Source organism: Takifugu rubripes, chromosome 13 (assembly GCF_901000725.2).
Source record: "Takifugu rubripes chromosome 13, fTakRub1.2, whole genome shotgun sequence".
Taxonomy (NCBI): Eukaryota; Metazoa; Chordata; class Actinopteri; order Tetraodontiformes; family Tetraodontidae; genus Takifugu; species Takifugu rubripes.
The window spans coordinates 9,180,619-9,201,438 of record NC_042297.1 but is presented as its reverse complement, the minus strand read 5'-3'; the positions used below and the strand labels follow the sequence as shown (position 1 = coordinate 9,201,438).

Sequence of the window (20,820 nt, the reverse complement as noted above, 5' to 3'; positions counted from 1 at the left end):
CAGCAGACTTGCAGCTGAATAACTGCAGGTCTCGTTGGGAGCATGTGTGCCAGTGGTCTGCCTCTGTCTGGACCAGCATAGCGTACAGTTGTTGACTGCTGCTTCCCAAGCTAGAGGCTGCGTTGTCCCTGAGATGCTAGCAGGGATGCAGGAAAGTGAAATCCGCTGGAAGATGTGTCCAGTTACCAGCATTTTCATTCCATTATTAATGTTCAATTTGGATAAATTAATCCTCCCTTCGGATGATCAGAATGTGCCTGTTTACCTGTTTACACACACTTAACGCCAGTGCTGCAGGAGAGATGAAAGCCCAATGCCATTTTATTCATACCGTTGACTTCTAATCCCTCAATTACAACTGTGCATTTTCTCATCTGCGCATTTTGTGGCCTCTATAAAATCCAATATCGGAGATTTACACAAGTCAAGTGTTGTGCAAGAAATTAGATTATTTTCTGAACCTGTGACAAATTCCTTGGTTGTACCTGTCAACAGTGAAGGCTCCCTGTTGGCCCTTATCAAATTCAGTGAATTCATTTTCTCTCCAGGTATAGGAGTCACGCTGGCACAGGTTATTATTCTGTTTGTTTGTCAGCCTGTGATTTTCTGCTACCGTTGACGAGTGGCTGCTTTGCATCCAGTGTCTGTTGTCTCCTGCCACCTGTCCCTTCATTACCTGGCCACACATTACTCTGTCTGTAGAAACTCAAGCCGTGAGGCGTGTCACACTCTGAAATAGGATTTCTCTGTTAAGGCCTTCGATCTATTCAAAATACATCGGCTCCAGGTGTAAAGGGTGTCAGATTCTCAGGCGGAGGAAAAGGGTAGGTTCTGTTCTTTAAGTTTGGATATTTTGATCAATGTACTAGATGTTGACGTGAGCAGTAGCACTCGCAGCACTGCTGCTGTTGCTACGTCTGTGGTATGCGTTGCAGTTTTTGCCTCTTCCCTAGATGTTGCTGCAGCAGGAACAAAACTCAGACAGTGAAAATGAAACGCTTGAGTCAATCTGCAGTGTGTACATCCAGCCTCAGGCCTTCAGAGGCTGATTCCTCATGATGTGTCCTTCATGAGCTTGTAAATAAACTTATACAAATACAGATACCCCAAAGATACCCCACCTTGAGCTGACTTTGCTCTGTGCCAGCCTTATCAAATCAACAGCACATTATCTTTGGCCAGTCCACAAAGTTGAGGAAGAGCTTGAAAGGGTCTGGAGTTGAGAGGAAATGAAATGAAAAAAGGGGGAAAACTGAGACACCACCATGTCAGAGTATTGATTTAACTAATTGAAATGGCATTGAGGGGAAAAAAACCAGATGGGTCTCCACTGGCCTGAGGTGGGATGCTGACTGACTCTGATAGGATCCCATCTGAGAAGCACGATCCCCGGGGTCCATTCTGGTGCCTTCCCTCATTCCCCAGCCTCCTCCTGACAGTTATGTACACCCAGCACATGCTCCTAATGGAACATTTGCGAGGCAACTTTCACACAGGTTAGTCATATGACCTACTTACAACTGAAATATTTGTTAAATTATCATTCTAAATCTCTAAAGAACTACATTTCAACTATAACAGTAATAAAACCATGTCAATAATATAAAAAGTAGGAAAAATAACAATATTCTTAATTTATTTCTATACAATATATAAAACGAACCAACAATCCTCCCTAAGCGACCCTGGAGAGGAAAATATTTCCAGGCACTGAGACATTAAACTATATTACAAAGGTTGGTTAGAAATAAAATAGAGGTAATTAAACAAACCACAAAGCACAACAACACCCTGGAATTCCACCCTCTGAATGTGACTTATTTGTCCCTGTGTAAAGTGTTGTGAGGTACTTATAAATAAAACAGGACAGTCTGTGTATTGTTTACTGGGCAACAGCATGGAGGAAGATTTGAAGTGACAAACTGTTCTTAGGCACTAATATTGTGCAGTTCTCAACCATTTGTCTCTTTCTCTGTGCTTTTCTTCTCTGTGGTAACAATATTCCAACCACCTGTTAGGGCTTAGACGTTGACCTGCCGTTGTCCTGGTTTTGTCCATTTCACTCTCTTACACAGAGATAAATACAAGAGCACCCACGCTTAAGTTCCCTCTGTTACTGAGCCCCCAGAGTTTTAGGAACTGAATAAATTCTAAATCAAAGTCTGAATTTTTCACTGACCCTGTTGGGGGTGATACATTTTGTGAATGATAAGTCCAGGTTTTGATGACCGAGTTCTTTTGCTTGCTGTGTCATTGCTTTTATGATCATGTTAATCACATCCAGACTGCTCCTGGCTACTTGCGTCCTTCAGGCCTGTTAGTGCCCTGCGCTCTTTCCCAGCATGCACCACCTGTAATTAAATAGGAACCTGGTCTTCTTGGCGATGTTTGTGGCTACTTTCCTCTGCCTGGCAACCCCCCGAGCCCACCGTCTCTCACTCACTCAGGGACATTCTCGCCCAATCTCATCTTGCCTGGCTGTCACATGAGGAACTGACTCTGGACTTTGTCTCACAAATGATTTAATTGGATGCAAACTCAGGAGCATGGACATCAATACGGAACTGTATCTGCTCTAAGGCAAAGCCATTAGTCAATACATCACCCTGCACATGCCAAAGGCTTACGTCGGACCTAATTACCCAGTACTGTATTCAGTCAAGCTTCACCAGTGAGGGACTGGGACTCTTTTGGGAACTGGTTTGAATCAGTTCACAGTGTATATAATGAAATAATAAAGTTCACATAAGCAACTCTATTTAACAATGATAGTGATCTTGAGTGATGCATAATCCTGTCCACCGGCCTCCCTGGTATAGCAAGTAATGTAAGTCATGCATCTTATTTGAGAAACAAATCCCTTTATCAGCACTTTTTATGGTTTGTTTTGATGTAGGTTGTTTTTTATGGTTTTAATAAAAAAAAGACTGATATACTGATACAGATCTGTCATATCTTTTTTTTTTCTTTTTAATGGGCGGTGAAGACCAGATCATAGTGATCTATTCAATGAATAAACACATGATCTGTGTGGTGTGAGAAACAAGATACACAAAAACATATTGCCAGGGCTTTTCTAAATGATCTGCATTTCAGTTATTATCAGCCTTATAGTGTTAAGTGTTGCACTTAAACCATCGAAAACAGCCATACTTGTTTAGGCACATTTGACAGGTCATAAATAGTAAGAAAGATCTTTGGAACAAGTTTTTTGTTAGTTCAAATATATGTATCCCAGCTTAACCAACTCCCTGCAGAACATTTGACGTTGCCTTGTGCTCTTTTTGTCTTCTTCTCCCCCATCTACCAGCAAAGATTATATTGAGAGTTTAAATGTCAGCATTAGTCACAAACTCCCCTCGTTATCATGTGTCCACATAGGGTGCCTCATCCAGTCTGGTGGTGAAGTTCGCAGACACCGATAAGGAAAGGACCCTGCGCAGAATGCACCAGATGGCGGGCCAGCTCGGCATTTTCAGTCCCATGACCATCCAGTTTGGGGCCTATGGCGCCTACTCTCATGCTGTAAGTCTCAGCCCGGCGGGGGAGGAGACGGTGAGCTTTAAAAAAGAAAACAAAACTGTTGTGATTTTACATTTTAACTCACTATCTCTCCTTGTAGGCGTGATACTCCTGATCCTTGTGCGAATCGCCATAGAAATTAGCCTTTTTGTTCAAAATATAAAGCTTGAGAAAATGCTGTACAAACACTATTCAAAATCATCTTTATGTCTTCGATGCATGAATACCCAGCACTGGTTTGTAAACTCTTTTTCTACTGACACATATGCATATAAACATGGGTTCTGTTATGCTTACACATCACCAGGGATGTTGTCTGACGTTCACCTACAGACACATGTCTAAATATCCTAGTTCTTAATTAACTACAGTATATTATTCTGTAACAGTTAATCGTTATTGTAACTCATCTGAAGGTAAAACCTTTCTTAAATGCATGTTCACAAACAAGGATTTTGACATCAGTGTGTGCACAAGGTAGGCTTTAAGACCCCATGTGTTTTGAGGACACGTAACGATAAATCCAGCTTTAAAAAGAGGTTATTACACATTTCACTGTGAGCCTTCAAACCCATAACCGCATTTCATATATTTACACATGAAAGTCACAGCGGGAGCTAGAAGTGAGTGAGACTTTGCACTCTCCCAGTAGCTAACAACTCAAACTGACAGGTGTGAAGCCCAGTGGAGCACGAGTTTAGGGCTAACTCTGTCCAGCACTTTTCAAACTATGTCAATAAAATAGACTTTCACCACCCAAACTCCTGCTTTTGGCTGTACAAGCAGCAGTATGAGCACAGAGTTTCAAAAGGCCGACTCTGTCCAAGGACAAGAAGTGGGCCGATCAAAGAGATGTGAGTGTAAACATGTTCTGCTCCTGTTATTTCAGCCTTCTTTCCTCTGTCTATCCCTCCATCGCTCCTCCCATTCGAATCTCCCCGCCTTTCTTGAACTTTACAGCAGATGATGCAACAGCAAGCAGCTCTGATGGCAGCGACACAAGGGTCCTACCTGAACCCCATGGCAGCCATTGCTGCCGCGCAAATGCAACAAATGGCTGCATTCAATGTCAACGGGCTGGTGGCCACTCCTATGACGCCATCCTCAGGTACACACACGAACAAATTACAACCACACACACACACACACACACACACAGACATAGAGGATTCATTTCCCATTTCTCCATGCTGGCTTAGAACATTTTCATCATTAGCAGAATTATAGAAGCTGCATGTACTATAATAATTCAGGACATTTCTGCTTTTGCCCTTGTTACATTTTTAAGATGTAGGCTCCAGGAAGTAGATGGTGCCAATGTTGAATTAATGGAAGCCGAGAGCAGAGTACCGAGTGAGGCATGATTGGAGAAAGATGTACTGAATTCACTGACACTCATTGGTACCACAGTGTAGTCTCTCCCTTGCTCTCTCTCTCATTATTCTAGGTTCTTTTCCTCTGTTAGTTTCTCCATCTATGCCTCTGTGAAAGTATGTATTCTGGGACCGAGGCCAACTTGATGACTATGGATGAGTCCTTGACTTATACAATACCGGAGCAAAGATTTGTTTGCGATAATCCTGAAGTATCTTTTTGGCCCGTGTCACTAGGAGCTTTGATAGTGTGACACTAAGTAGGCGTAATGCTTGCAGGCAGGTCATTGCAATGTATTAAATAAAAAAAAGCTTGGCACTCTACCTGGCATTTGTAATCCACAGGTCCTACATATACAAGGTATCAGCTATAATCCTGCCTGATTTAAATGCCCTTCACCCGGATTAGAAAGGAAAATGATAATAATAAAATCCAAAAGGAGACAGACAAGGTGACAGACATAGGAAATCACAGAGGAAGAAAGAAGCACTTGTGCTGAACATTGTGGCTCCTTTTCCCTTAAGTTTTTTTTTTTTTTTTTTTTTTTATGCAATTTGGTACAACTATTTTAGGAGTGCCACCTCATTGTGGTGTGGTGGGTCCCTTTCCCCCTGCATCAACATCTCATTTTAATCACCAACTGTTCTTTTAGCTCAATTTGAATTGGTACCAAGCTGTAACAAGAGGCATTGAATGGGGGGTCAGAGTGCCTTTGTGCTCGTGAGCCCTCTCTGGGGGAGTGCATGCTAATTTATACCTGTATTTTTGATTGACTGTGCATGTGAAACGTGGAATCCAACATTTACATACAGCATCTATGCATTTATGTATGTATTTGCAGGCACCAGCACACCTCCGGGCATTTCCGCTGCAGCCGTGCCCAGCATAGCTGCCCCTATTGGGGTCAATGGATTCAGCGCCCTCCCACCTCAAAGTAACGGGCAGCCCACCTCTGAGCCCATTTACACCAACGGCATTCACCCTTATCCAGGTGAGCAGATTACAGCTTTAAAATGGGAGAGGAAAGGAATTATCCGACCATTCTACAAACTTCTAACAATATCCTTTGCTGATGGAAACTGATGTGTTTAAGGTTTAAGGGTCAATCGACATTGTCTTTGGCAGATTTCTGAGCAGCTCAGGCCCATTATCATGATGAATCTATTATGGTTTATGTGATGGCTCTCGAGTCGTTCTCAGCTTCTTAATGTTATCTGGGACCGATTCTTGCAGAATTGACAGGCACTCACTCCACACTCCTGCATTATGCAAAAGCAGCTGCAATTGTAATGAACTACAAAGTGGTTTGTTTGGCATGCTGTTAATATTTAATGCAAACATCTGGGGTGAACAGACATTCCGAACAACTGAGAAATGACAAATCAAATTTCCCCCGCTCCCTATGTGATCTTACCCCCATCAGCTCTTTACAGCTAAGCCAGTTTCTTTCTTGCTCTTTAAAGTGCTCTATCCCTCTGTCTCCACCATCCCCTGCTCCTTTGTTTTCCTATTTTTTTGGTTACTCCTTCTGTCTCTTTCTTTCTCTCTGCAGCACAGAGTCCAACAGTGACTGACCCTCTCCAACAGGCTTATGCTGGCGTCCAACACTACGCAGGTGATCTGTCTCTCCTATCTTCTTTTCTCTCTCACTTCCTCCATCTGTCCCTTTGCCTCTCCCCTCTGCCTTTCTATTTGTCACATCAGTAGACACTTTGACAGGTAGAGATAGCCAGACCAGCCAATTTCCTCATGGATTAGGCTACTTTGCATTGGGATTGCAAAAGGATTTTCAGTTGACTCGATTATATACCTTCCCACAAAAATAAATAAATAAACGGTAATTCCAAAAGTCACCCAGGGCCGAGGCTCTGAACCTGTCATAGCCTCCCACATGAGATGACATAGACCTCTCATAACCACGGCTTGCTGCCTGACATCAGCTCTCATTAACACATTGTAAGTCTCCTTCTCTTTCTTTGTGTGCCTGCTTCATTGAACCACACTCCACTCCCCTTTTCCCGCACTCTTTGTGCAGTGATTCACAGCCAAGCGACTGCCGGCTTCTACTCATAATGTCATTTATTTATGCAACGTGTAGAGGACGAAAAGTGAACAATGGAATAACGATTTGAGATTTGTTGAGTCAAATATGAAAATGGAGATGTGATATATTCTACTGTGGTTCTCCCTTTGCAACAGCAGCCTACCCTGCCGCCTATGCGCCAATCAGCCAAGCGTTCCCCCAGCAACCAACCATCATTCCCCAGCAACAGAGGGAAGGTAAGAGCGAGCAAGCGCGCCCACCCAAGATAAAAGGTGATAATTGCCATGTTCCATTCTAATGTAGCTGCGCTGCTTTGAATTAGCAAGGGGAGGGGGGGAGGGAGGGGGAGGGAGGGGGGGCGGCTGGGGAAAATGTGAGAAAAAGGTTCCCCATTTAAAGAGAAGAACATTAGCAGTGAGATGGAAAGTTACTCTGTCATTATTCAAAAACTGCACTAATTCAAACTTGCAGTGTTGGACTGCTTAATCAGTCCATTACAATGTGTTTAAGTGGTTATAAATATTCATCAGATTAATTAGCCGCATGCATAATCATTTATTTCCAATCCTAGGGTAGTGTTCTGTCTTATGCCACCGCATCAGATGTAATAAAGCATAGGATATACTATGATAGTAAATCACTCTTTTTGACGCCACTTGTCAGTCTCCATTTTTCAGCAACACGATTGTAAGCGACAGTGTGGACTGGCATTAATATTCTACAAAGGAACGCTGAAACTCGAGATTACCTAGAAGGGAATGTTGCTTTCCTCTTTTTTTCAAAAATGTGCATGTCAGGGTCAAAAAGTTGAAATGTACTAAAGAACTGGAGCAAACCAAAACACACATACCACATTATTTGCTCAGGAAAAAAGAAGACAAAAGCAGGATTTAACAACCTGAATCTTATTTCTTGCTTGTAACATTTTGATAATTAGAGAGAATAGAGGCCATGGGGATGCAGGCGCACCCAGACAAGCGAGTGGAGTGAGCTATTCTCGGTCGAGCCTGTGGCCTGTCTGAGTCGTGGGCTCCTCTGGGTTTTGGCTGCTTTCCCAGCCTGTCTCAGTCCACTGGCAGTCCAAAGCCTCGCCATTTAACAACACCTAAACCTGGATAAACAGGCACATTCAAACCTCAGCTTCAACCTCCCACTGAAATTTACAATTTCAACCATCTCAAAGCGACTGCGACGAGAAAAACTCCTCTAAACTGGTGAGCCGAATAGGCGTTTTGGGTTTATGTCATCTCATCATATATAGGTTTTGGTCAAAAAATTCCACATTGTGCTACAATAACAAATTGAAACACATATTGACATGAAACTAAAACATAAAATGCTTTATGATTAATGCAACACAACATATTTGATTGACACATCACCTCCTGAGTAACATCTGGTTTCAAGAGTGCTTTTAGAGATCACTTTGCAGTAAATAGCATTTTATTTTCACCCTGCATTAATGTTCTTTTCCACCATCCACATCAACACCTGATTACAGCTCCAGCTCGACTTAATAGGATCATATAATCCTCTTGTGTATGCGGCTTCTACTTTTATTAAAGAAACAGACTGTATGAGTGCACAAGTGATGTCAGCAGTGCGCTGCTTCAGTGTCATTTAAAAGTAACTTATTTAATAAATAACAGAGGATTCAAAGTTTCCCTGATTGGTGCAGTTATTAAACGAGACAGTTTTCGTTTTAACACACAAAGTATATATATTACAGCCTGGTTGAACACAAATAAATAAATAAAGAACTATAGACGTAGCTCATTACATGGCATAACCCAGAGGTCTGATCCCTACTGTGCTTCAGAGATCAAGTATTCTCAAAGCATACTGAGCCTTGACTCAAAAGCCTAAAGCACACAAACATTAAGTATGTAGACTTGCACAGATATATTATTTATTACAGCAATAAATAATGCAACTAGATTAATTCTTGTCATTGTTTTATCATCGGTGTGCATTTTGAAACTTTCCAGCTGTGAAATGAAAATAGAAACACACACAAACACACACATTTGTATTAAATATGTGTATGGAGAGTCCAGACTAGTGGAAACGCAGCAGCGGATTGATTTTGTATTGTCAAACAAATCACACTTAAACGCTGAATCTATCGCGAACCTACACCTAATAAAACAGAGATAAATTTTCCCCAGTTTCAACCCGTGTGTCCTCTATCTCACCAAGGCGTAGCAGCACACAGCCAGACGCCACTGCAGCCTTCTTATCAGCGCTCTCACCAGCCAGTCTCATCTCGTCACGCTATCACCCTGAGCAATGAGACAGGAGAGACGGCTAGCAAGGAAGCCAGCTGCGAGCACACTGTCCCAAAGTCCATCACATCTCTCTTTCCCCCATTTTTCCTCTCGCCGTTCATGCTTTGGTCTCTCGCTCTTTTCAGTCCTTTCCCCCTTTATCCAGATTGGCCTGTACAATATAGTGGCAGCTGGGTAGATGAGTGTGGAGGGAAGGAGAGAGATTGGAGAGAGGCCGACTGTCACACAGTAATTGGGACAAAGACTTGGCGTATGCTCTGCCTCCTCCTCCTCCTCGCCTCTTCTTCTCAGTCTCAGAGTTTCTCTTATTCAGTATAACTGCTGTATTCCTGCACTCTCACTCAGTAGCTTTTGTTTTGCTGGTCCTTTGTGTGTTGATCCATGATTGTTGTTTCCTTATATTTGCACTTTTGGCCGCATGCTGTGAGCTTAATATATGAGGCCAGATTGCACTTATATATGTATTATGAAATGAAAAACTACTCTATTTGTATTTTTTAGTTCAAACTCACTGGATAATTAGATATATGTCAGCCAGCATTTACACCATCATTATCGTATGTTTATGTGGCTGTTGTGTTGCTGTAGCGGCTTTCTCTTTTCTTTTTTGATTGGTCAATTCATATCTCACTGGGCAACTCCTGCTCCAATCTCTTGCTCTCTGTGTCTCATCGGCAGGGCCAGAAGGTTGCAACCTGTTTATTTATCACCTCCCCCAGGAGTTCGGAGATGCAGAGCTCATGCAAATGTTCCTGCCTTTTGGCAACGTCATCTCTGCCAAAGTCTTTGTGGACCGAGCGACTAATCAGAGCAAATGTTTTGGTGAGTAAAATGGATGGGGGGAGGCATACACAATCTAAACAGTCTTGTGTACATGTTTGGGGACTGCATCACATTAGCATAGTGTTTACACATCATGTTAGTGATAGCAATGGAATTTTTGCAGCATTTTCCAAAGCAAGTCATGACACTTTTTGATTAATATTTTATTTACACGACAGGTTGATGATGTAACATATAATACTTCACATTAAATGTTCTGTATTGAGTAGTTGAGAAAACGATGCTTAAAAAATGCCCTTCATTTGTGTGTATCCAGGTAAGATTATTGTATTAATGCTGTACTTGTCATCTGTGCCAGAACAGCGGAGGATATTATTTACACACAAAAAAAAAAAGACAGTGAGTATAGTAGGGAAAACATAGGTTGCTGTGATTAAATTAACTTTAGATCTAATATTGTTTAGTGATTGAGGCCATCTGCATCTGGGGTTGGAATGAAAAGTTGGGAAATGAGGCAATATCAAATTATCTGACCAATCAGAAGTCTGTAAAAGTTTACATTCCTGTTTTGTACACTATTATTGGATCTGCAGGCAAAGAATAATCAGTAGGCGGGATGTAACAAAATTAGTTTTGCTTTTAAAAACTCCATTTTAGCTGTGAAATAGACAACACATACACACTTCATTCATCTGTCCATAGGTGGGCCTATTGTCAGTTCTAATACAGTCAATATTCATCTACCATCTTCTCCATGATGTTACTGGTCCGGCTGGGGAACCCAGCAGCATCACAGCACCCCTCCCCATTCTATCCCTTTACCTCCCACACAGCAAACCAGTTCATCAGGGTGGAGGCGTGCAGGTGGAATCCACGGGCTTAAAGAGATAATAATAGACTGGTGTGGGCCTTGCAGTTGATTCAGTTGGACAGCAACACCCTTGAGACAGACGAGAAGAGAGACAGAGGCTCCCAGCATTGGCTTTCTTTCAGTTTCTCTTCAACAAGGCTTGTCTATGAGGCTTCCTCATCGCTCACAGATCTCATTCTACCCATCTCAGGATCATCTCTCTCTCTTTTGTGTGCGTTCTACACCAAACATATGCCCCTCACTATTATTGTCAGTCAACAATAGGGAGGGACGTGACCTCGTCAGTCTCACCGGTTTATTATTCAAGCTCAGTAATGAAGATCTTGGCAATTAAAGCCAAGAATCTTTTGTGCCTTTTTATTTATTTTTTTACTCATTACTCTCTGTTTAATAAAAAGCTAGCTAAGACGCTTAAGATGTTACAAAGTAGGGAGACGATACTCCGTTTGAACACGGATAAGTTATCAGACTTCGGAGGAAGTGGGGCCTCCTTTTTTTAAAAAAATATGCGCAATTTTGGTCTTATTAACATGATTTTGCCATTGAGCATACACAACATGCAAATTCATAATCAGCATGCAGAAGAACATAAATAATTTAAATAATAGCTAGGGTTTTTTCTACCATTAAATTATTGGTTAAAGGACTGTATTCCCAACAGTACTCTGACCTTATGTTTAGTTTAGCTAAGAAATGCCTCCCAGAACAGTGCAAATGCAATGTAATCATTACAAATAAAAAATGCCAATTGAATTAGCAATTATTATTTTTAATGACTATCTTGCATTAAAAATAATAATCCCTAATTGAATTACCGTTGGTGTTTTTATATGCATCATAATCAGTATTTCACTGGGTCCAGAAAGTTGAAATGTTTATGTAAAATGACCCTGGCAGACCTTAACTTTACCACCACCTTATGTCTGCAGAACAAGTGAACAACAGGCTGGTTCTGAGAACAGACAATAATCACACATCACGTTACAAGTGTTTACAGGATGTATATCTTTAAAAAAGTTCCCCGGAGGAGCTCTCACTTCACAGTCCTATAGAGGGTATATACTGGAGGAGGACTTAAGGGAAGGATCACTGTCAATTTAATATTCCGACACATATCTGCAGCACTCTAGTGAATTTATTTGCAATGGGATAAAACAGTGATATTACACACTTGGATTTGGATGAAAATAAGGCTATGAATGAAATATGATTAAATCGTTTACTCAAAACAAATGCATAATGTATTATTGGCAATTTTGTATACCGCATTTACATTCAGACTATATTTATTTTCATCTGGGAGCATATAGATAGATTTGATTTAATATGGTTTCCGAAAGTTAATTTCAAAAGTTCTGTGAATATGGAAACGTATCCGCAACTAAAGTATAGGGTGAAAATTATGCTCTTTGCTATTTATTATTAAAGTAATTTCTGCTTGCGATGCCTGGATGCATTATTTTCTCTCTGAACCTCAACTTGCTTCTTCAAGAGAAGAGCTTGTTATGGTTCTAGCAGCAAAAGGAGTGTTTTTTGACAACCTCTGAGGCTTGAGTGGCTCTAAGTTGTATTTTTACTTTAATTTTAGCACAGAGTGCCTGCAAGTTTGTGCCTGTCATTTCAAAGATGTACACGTTAAAAATAGGCTTTCCGCAGACCCAGACGGCCGCAGCCTGGTCATAGAGACAGCACCTCCTTCAGCTGGGGTAAAACTCTGAACTCGTGCTATCGAATCCATCAGGAGAAACAACAGGCGCAGAACATGTCATCAAAGCACAGCTAAAGTGAACGCACAATCTTTCACCATTATATTAATGGCTGTGGCTTCAAATATTAAGCGGTTTGCATGCCATTTTCCCTCCTTTTGTTTGACCCCTACCGTCACTTCTTGGCATGTGGATGTAAATGTGAGGTATGGAGATTCATTAAAGACACAGATAGCGATGGGAGGAGGATCACTGCCAACTGACAGGCCGTTCCCTGCTCAGTTTGTTTAAAGGGTTTGTAAAAGCAGCAGCCTTATCTCACCCATACTGACAAAAGCCTGCCCTCTCCCCCCAAATTAAATTGGACCCATAGCGGTGTGATCAAATCAGCTGGCAGGCGGAAAATTCCTGCCGTCAATCACAGAGGTGTCTGATAAGAGGAGGCAAGGAGTCCTGATGTGGAAAGCTGTGGGCTCATTCCACTCCGACACCCGAGTGATAACTCAGAGATGCAGGCACCTCCGTCCTGCACACCTTGCTTCCAGCATCCCGTCACGACCCCCATGCCCTCGGCGCGTCTCTCAGTCACACGCTCACGCGCACCTACAGGAAAACCCGTGGCACCCTCGCGTGGCACAGACATCGCTTTGGTCTTGAAAATCCACACGAACCAGGAGACTCATTTCTGCTCTTTAATCTGATACCTTTTTACACACTTTCATGTTCCCCGTTGAAGCTAGCATCACAGCCTCTAATAGCTCGTCCGCGTTTGATTTTTAATATCTGTGTTTGAGCCTTTGTGATATTTTCTGTAATCTTTCTAAGTCAGAGGTTTTTAATTAATCTGCTGAAAAGAGAAAACAAAGGTCTATTGTTGTGTCATTGTTGGGTATTAAAAAGGCTCTTTTCTTCCTTTGTTTTTTTTGGGTTTCTGTCATCTTGCCCGTCTGTTCTCCCTGTCTTTCGTTTCTTTGCCTTTTCTCTCATCTCTGCCTATTCTTCTCTTCCCATGTGTTATTCCTTTATTACATTTTCCCATTTTTCCCTTGTCTACATCTCTTTCTGTTCTTTGTTCTTTTCTCAGGCTTTGTGAGTTTTGATAACCCATCCAGTGCTCAAGCCGCTATCCAGGCCATGAATGGCTTTCAGATAGGCATGAAGAGGCTGAAGGTGCAGCTAAAGCGGCCAAAGGATGCCAACAGACCTTACTGACTCCTCTGCTGTATACCCAGGTACAGTCACTCTCACAGAACAGATCCAATAATTCCCGACCATGAGATTGCCAGGGTTTACAGCAAAATCTTCAGAATCAGTCAGAGAGAGCGTGACTACTTCATATAAACACACCTACACGTGACATTCAATTCAGATGAAATCAATAATTTTGTGTTGTATGAGGAACATCACCAACGATGTTAGAGAGGCCGATCTCAACCCAGGCAGTTCAATCATGACGCATCGTTTAGATGCTGCCCAACAGTCACGTAATGATGGGAAAGTGCACATTGAGCATCACTTGTTCATAACACGGAGGCGGTATCACAAATTTTTGGTGGGGATGCGCCTATTCTCACCACAGGGTGTCAAACATGGATGTGTTTAAAAGGAATTTTGATGAATAAGCAGTTTTTCATGTCCTAATAACTGCATCTTACCAATACATTATTATTATTATTATTATTATTATTATTATTATTATTATTATTATTATTATAACAAATCAATTTAAAATCTTGTGCATCTCAATAAGATGCTGAGGAGACCTTCTGCATCGGCACTAATGGGATTGAACAAAGTATCCGTTTTCGAAGTGCAGAGTGAAAATGATTTTTTGAAAAACCTCTAAAAGGGCCTCTATAACGAGCATCATTTGGTTATTGAAACATCCACAATTGACTGAAGTCAAAAGCCAAGAGCCTCAGCCCATTTTTCTGTCATGTCATTCTTTGCCCAATAAAAAGGGAAAGCAGTGAGATGCGTTCTAACAAAGTGTGTTACAATAAAGTATATTCAGCATCATTGATCAGAATTTAAAAAAAGCATACAGCAAAAGCCTTTGTTAAAAAGGAAACATCACCTTTAATTGTCTGTGAAGGTTCTCAGTCATCCAGGTCATGGGAATTCTGGTACTTCAATTGTAGCAATTCAAACAGTCCAGTTGCTAAGATTCAACTATCAGAATCACTGGAAATTATGTGTCCAAAATTAGCACATGTACAGATTTTTTTTTTTTTAAGTATTAAAGTGATTTCTCAAATCTACTGGGGAAACAGTGTGAAAAGTTATACTAAAATGTGAAAAGAGCGTTTTCACTTTTGGTGCTAACATCCCCGCGGAGTGAAAATATGATATTGCAGATGGTTTTACCGTGGGCCTGTTAGTTTGCACTTAGCCTTAGCAACATAACATCCTGATCACTCTCCCACAAAAATAAATAAATAAAAAATGCCTCAAACAGAAGCAGGATATGATAACTGAAAGTAGCACTGCTATCAAGCTTGAACATTGAAATTTCTTAGTCTTTAACATTTGAATTAAATGCCAGAAACAGATTTCAAATATAGGGTGAGATGATGCAACAAAGGACTGGGAATATTCTAAAATGTTTTAAGAATTACTACAAAGACGTTTAGGGTTGAAAAGTGATTGGCTATAAGAACATAGCCAAGAAGCTTTCTGGAGTGACGTTTATTTTTATTAAGCTAGCAAATATTGTTACAGTGATTTCCTACGTGAATATAAGCAGTTTTATGTTTGATTCATACGCAAAAAATAAAGAAGCATAAAGGCTTGTTAATGGAAGGTCAGCTAATTTTTGGCAAACCAGTGCCCAACCATGTCATGCACATACATACAGGCACCCTGTGAAAATGTCTATCAAATAGAAACCCCAACAAATGAGATCCCAAACAGTTAAAAGTCAGAATTTCACATCAAAACATTCATGTGACTGCTCATGAAACTGTTGTCGTCAATGCAAATTCAATGGATCTGTGTCTTTTTCTGGGTCACGGAACTGTTTTAGTGACTGGGTGTTTATGAAGAAGGGGAGTGTAATGGACCCCACACCAGATAGTTGTTTGGATAAAGAGAGATTTAATACAAAATACCGCAAAGGCGCTTTATTTCACGTGGCGCCATCCATCCAATAATCTGTACCCATCTGTTACAAAGTGTAGCTGCCAATGTGAAATATAGATGGATGCTCTCTTCACCCAACTGCCGGAGTAACTTTTCATTACAATCACAGAAGCCCGGAGGATTTTCCTCCATAAATAAAAGCATGGTAATATCAATTGTTTGTTTTAGATTGCAGTCTGTTAAGGCCGTGAAAGGAAAGAGGTGTGCAATACAAATGATAGATGTCCCTTTTATCCCCCGTCTGATAGCATTTGAATAGAGTCATGTTCTGCTAATTGAAGAGAAGCTTTCAAAGGAGACACCCTGTGGAGAAAACCAAATGGGCCTGGCTTGATTAAGCACATCAGTGAAGGGAAATATCACGTGATAGTGCTGAGTGACAGGACACTGAGACCTTCTCTGCTTCCGTGCACAGACTTTTCCCTCAGTAACAGCTTTTTTTCAGTTTTTCCACGAGTTTGTAGGTGCGATTGAGGGCTTGAGTTCCTGTCTGTCTGTTACTGTCTTCTTTGTCTAAAGTCAGTTTGGTCCATCTCAGTGTTTTTCTACTCTTACTAAATCACTTCCTTTTGCCAACATACCAAAATCAAGAACATTATTGAATAAGCACAAGTGAGGATACAATAACTGAAGGGTTTAAATCAAGCCCCTGGTTCAGATTATTTTTAACCCTCTCAAGATTCACAATAATCTTGTCTCATTACATGCAAAGCAGGTCTAAATTGGTTCAACTGTTTTCTGGCTTGGAAAATAGGTACAAATTTGAAAAAAAGAGTGTTTTTGCACATTCTCAATGCTTTATACTTAAAAGTTCACATGTAACTTTTCAAATTTCCAAATTCAATCACATTACAGTAATGAAAGTTGAAATGATTTTGTTTTGTGTGGATTCCTTGAATACATAGATAGCTCCTGAGCCCCCCCCCCCCCCCTTTTTTTTTTTTCTCCATAATTCAGACAATTTTGCTTTGAAGTTTGAATTAAAAACATGATCAGACAGCGTTCTGTTCCACTGGTCTCAGGAGCCTTGCTACTTTGAAATTGCATTCTGTGTCTTAAAGATAAACTTAATGCAAAAAGGCTAACCCCGCTGAATGTAGGGCCACCCTCGTAGCAAACAATGGAAGGCAAATCCAATTATTGTAGCCAGGACAAGTTTCTGAAATATGCATTTGTGCCTTCAGGGTTATCAGCGGAGAGCATAAAAACATCAACTGAACTTTGTAACCTGTGAAGGTCTCCGTCCTGAAAGCATTTCAACACGACGTAGAGGAGCGGGGGGAAATACATCACGTGCTGCGTTGAGATTATTTGTCTGCCGTTTCTGTTTGACTTGTCTTTTCTTTGGTTTGTTTCCATGATAATGAACTGTAATAACCTGAGTGTAGAGCCAATTCTGAGAGTATGGAACAAATATGGAGAGGCTGGTTTGAATTATGACTTGGGGAACAGAAAAAAAAAAAAATCCAATTGTTTCTCTCCTTCTTTTGCACCCCAACCTGGCAACCTGACACGGCCAATCACAGTGTGAGATGGCCTTTCTCCGCAATAGCCACTCCCACCCCACACACACCTGTCACGGGGCCAAGTTCCCTCAGCTGTAAGTTGAACCCATGGTGTCATTTTCTTTTGGATGACGTCATGTGGTGGGACTGTGACTACGTTGCATGACGTGGCGTTGACTTATATCTCTAAAGCTCTCATTATTTCTATTCTGCCCTCCTTTACATATATGTATATCTGCTGCTTATTGAATAGTGGCAGTTTGTGCAGTAAAACGACGCCTCTCTTGGCTACCTGTTGTACTGAATGTCAATGACATGCTTACTGGTTGGTTTGATTCTAACTGGAAGTGACGTTAACCCTTGTGCTATCGTCCTGTGTGCCCTTGTGATGTTTTACTTTCTCTTGTGGGGTTCATGTGTATGGATGTAGTGGAGTGTCTATTTCTCTCTTCCTTCGCATTCACATCTGTTAATTTACAGCAGCTGTTTTTTGTTTTGTCCGTCTTTTTTATCTGAATTTTTGTCCAAAACCTATCCAGTATTTATAGGAGTTCATAAACATAGCAAAGATCTGGCCCAGTATTTAAGGAGTCAATTAAATCTCAGTGTTCATGCAGATAGCACAGGCAAATGTTGACACTTCACTCCTTCCGTGGTTCCATCTGCACTGGGAGTACATCTGCAAGATTGTTTTGTTTGTCTAACATGGGAATCATTTCCCATTTATTTATTTATGAGGGCGCAAAAGGGAACATAAAAGCAAAGCTGCTGGCAGCGCTGGAGCCCCAAATGGCCAAAATCTGTCCACCGTAAAACCACACGGTGCACATCAGCATGGGACAGACGGACAGGGTGCACGTGACAGGGTTTCCTTCTGTGAGAACACTCAAAATCTTTCAGTTTAAAGGCAGAAACAGAGTAAATGAATCGCCTAGTCCAGTGTTATTTATCTCAGATTTGCTTCAGAGTTCGTGTGAAATACTCATCATATCTATCAAAATTAAGATACAACACAAGATTTATTTAAAGTCCAATGAAATCATTTTTCTTTACTACAAAAAGCAGCACATGTGTGAAATGCACCTTTTTTCACACAACTGCAGCGAGTTTCCTCTTTGTTGGCGTTACCGTCAGACTCTTTGTGCCGCTTTGACAGTCGTTGAGAAAGGTCCATTTTTAAAAGGGTCTCAGCCTCTCACAAGGATAAACATTTTCCAAGAATAAGATAGATAGATAGATAGATAGATAGATAGATAGATAGATAGATAGATAGATAGATAGATAGATAGATAGATAGATAGATAGATAGATAGATAGATAGATAGATAGATAGATAGATAGATAGATAGAGAGAAAGAGATGGAAAGAGAGAGATGGATATGTCCTCACTTTATAAACAACACTTCACCTACTATGTTTGGGCCTCATGTTGGAAAATCAGATATTATGAAAGTGTATCAGGCTCATTTACAGCAACAGAGAGGATGAACAAAGAGTTTTCACGCGTGTGTTCCTGTCACAAAGTCAGGCCTCTTTCATGTTCACTCCAGGAGAGTGATTTACTGTGATTTTGTAGTCTTTCTTCATCCACATCACAGCTCACAACATATTAGGGCGGATTGGCTGTAAAGTATCTTTTGTATCCAAAGCTCTTAAGCTTGGAAATTGTGGACACGTTTAGCGACAGGGTAGCAATTTAAGTCAACACAGGCACGGCCGACTGAATAGGGTTTTAATTAGAGGCTTTTTGCAGGGGGGGGGGCGGAATTATATTTTCTCTCATATTGGACAAACAACATGGACGTCCCAATCATTCATTGACATTTGATTTTATTTTTTTCGTTTAGTGTAAATTCTACAGTTTCTCTTTCAATAGTCAATAAGATAAATGGCATCCTAGGAAAATTTGGGGGCGCGCATTTCTTTTTCTTTTTTTTCTTTTTCTTGGCAGAGTTTTAATCAGTTTAAAGTAGTTCCACCTTGGATTAGTGCTGTCACAGTATCGGTGTCTGTTCCATATGGTTAAAACACAAATCTCTCACCCCACATTTAGCCCACTTATTTCTGGTTTTGATTGACACACTTTTTTTCCTCTCCCCCGTCTGTTTCTCATGCTGTTGGCTGTGCCTGTCAGTCTGTGTAATCACCAGGAGCCAGCAACCCTGAGCATGTTTGCTGCAGCCTCACTGAATCTGCTCTCTTTTATTCTCCCCTCTTTCTCTTCTCTCTCTCTTCATCACAGGATGAAGGGCCGCAACACCTTATTTCCACAAGTGCAGTAAAAGTACAAAGACTTCTTGCTCTGCTACATATCATGAAGGAAGGGTGGTCCCTTGATCCTGCTGGAAACCCGCTGGAAGATTGGGTGACTCGACGAGGGATCCCAGAGTTGTTTTTATTTTACTTCTTCCTTTCTTTCTTCGCAAATGCCTCTTTTTCCCTGTTTTGCTTTGGCGTCTGTGGAAGAAGAGTTTTTGCAGAGACCAACTTTTTGCTGCTGTTTTTTAGACATGATGGGGAGAAAAAAAAACCTTTATAGACTCATTATGCTCAAAGCATGCATACTGACAGAAGATATACAGTAGATAAACACACACTGATAACAAACCAAACACACACAATTAAGGGCGGTGGGGAAAAAAAGGGGAGGGGGGAACTTTGTACATGTATAAATACGTGCAAATGCCGACTCAAGTACTGAAGCAGACACACTAAACACACAAAACACACACACCAGCCTGCTGCCATTTTGGTTTTTGTGCCTACACAGGTGTGCTCTGTGAAAGGGCAAGCTCTGGATCAAAGAAGAAGAACACGACGACAAAGAGAAAAGGAGAATCCAGGATAATTTACATGCATCATTCCTTAGGAAATAGGGACCAAAGGACTAAACGCTTTTTAAATCAATATAAATATATAAATATATAAATATATATTTAAAAACTCTTACCTTGTAGCTGCAAGTATTAAAAGTTACTCGTAGTCAAAAACAATAATTAAATCAATATCCAGTGGCCTATTGTAAGTAAGAATAAAAGAAAATGGGAATAATGTGTAAACAAAAAAGAGGAAAAAGGAGGGGGGGGACATGGAATTGTAGTATAGACATTTTGCTCTGGATGCTGATTTAGCACCAGATTGTAGGTTAGTCAAGTAGCTTAAAAGAAAAAAATAATGTAGATTTGCTAACTTTGCTGTTGTTAAAAAAAAAATTAGAAAAAAAAATACTTGAAGTTGTTCTGAAAGTGGGGGGGAGGGCAAAAAAGGGTGGGAAGAAACCATTCATCTGCCCCTGTACGCAACAAGTCTCTGTCTCCAGGATGTAGGTTCAGCCACTGGATATCTCACTCATCACAAGTCACCGCACTCTGACGGCAAAGGACAGACTGATCAGGACAAAGGGGGGAGGAAAGAGGATGGGGGAAAATGACTGAACTTTCAAAATGTCTGCGCTGGACAGGGTGCAGATCTTTTTGGCTTCTGACTGGCCTTTGTGTTGAAGCGACAATCCACTGTAAAGACCAAGCAAAATGGACCCGTTCCTTTAGGTTCTACTCCAGATTCCTTTCCTTGTTCCTTTGTATCG

At 41.0% G+C, this 20,820-nt stretch overlaps 1 protein-coding gene across 5 annotated transcripts in view; it reads left to right on the top strand.

Moving 5' to 3' along the window:
* celf6 (CUGBP Elav-like family member 6) overlaps positions 1–20,175 on the top strand; it is a 111,679-nt gene extending 91,504 nt beyond the window's left edge. The window contains exons 6-14 of one of the 5 annotated variants that reach the window (XR_003890496.1): positions 3,382–3,555; positions 4,483–4,630; positions 5,738–5,887; positions 6,449–6,511; positions 7,096–7,176; positions 9,907–10,050; positions 13,673–13,820; positions 17,256–17,329; positions 19,477–19,533. Coding sequence is in view for 4 of the 5 variants with exons in the window: in XM_029846288.1 (XP_029702148.1) it covers positions 3,382–3,555; positions 4,483–4,630; positions 5,738–5,887; positions 6,449–6,511; positions 7,096–7,176; positions 9,907–10,050; positions 13,673–13,800 (888 nt within the window). In the remaining variant the exon portion in view is untranslated. Of the gene's footprint in view, positions 1–3,381; positions 3,556–4,482; positions 4,631–5,737; positions 5,888–6,448; positions 6,512–7,095; positions 7,177–9,906; positions 10,051–13,672; positions 13,821–17,255; positions 17,330–19,476 lie in introns of those variants that run through there. The other 4 variants (XM_029846288.1, XM_029846289.1, XM_029846290.1 and 1 more) reach the window with 4 other exon arrangements.
* Positions 20,176–20,820: the final 645 nt, after the last annotated feature.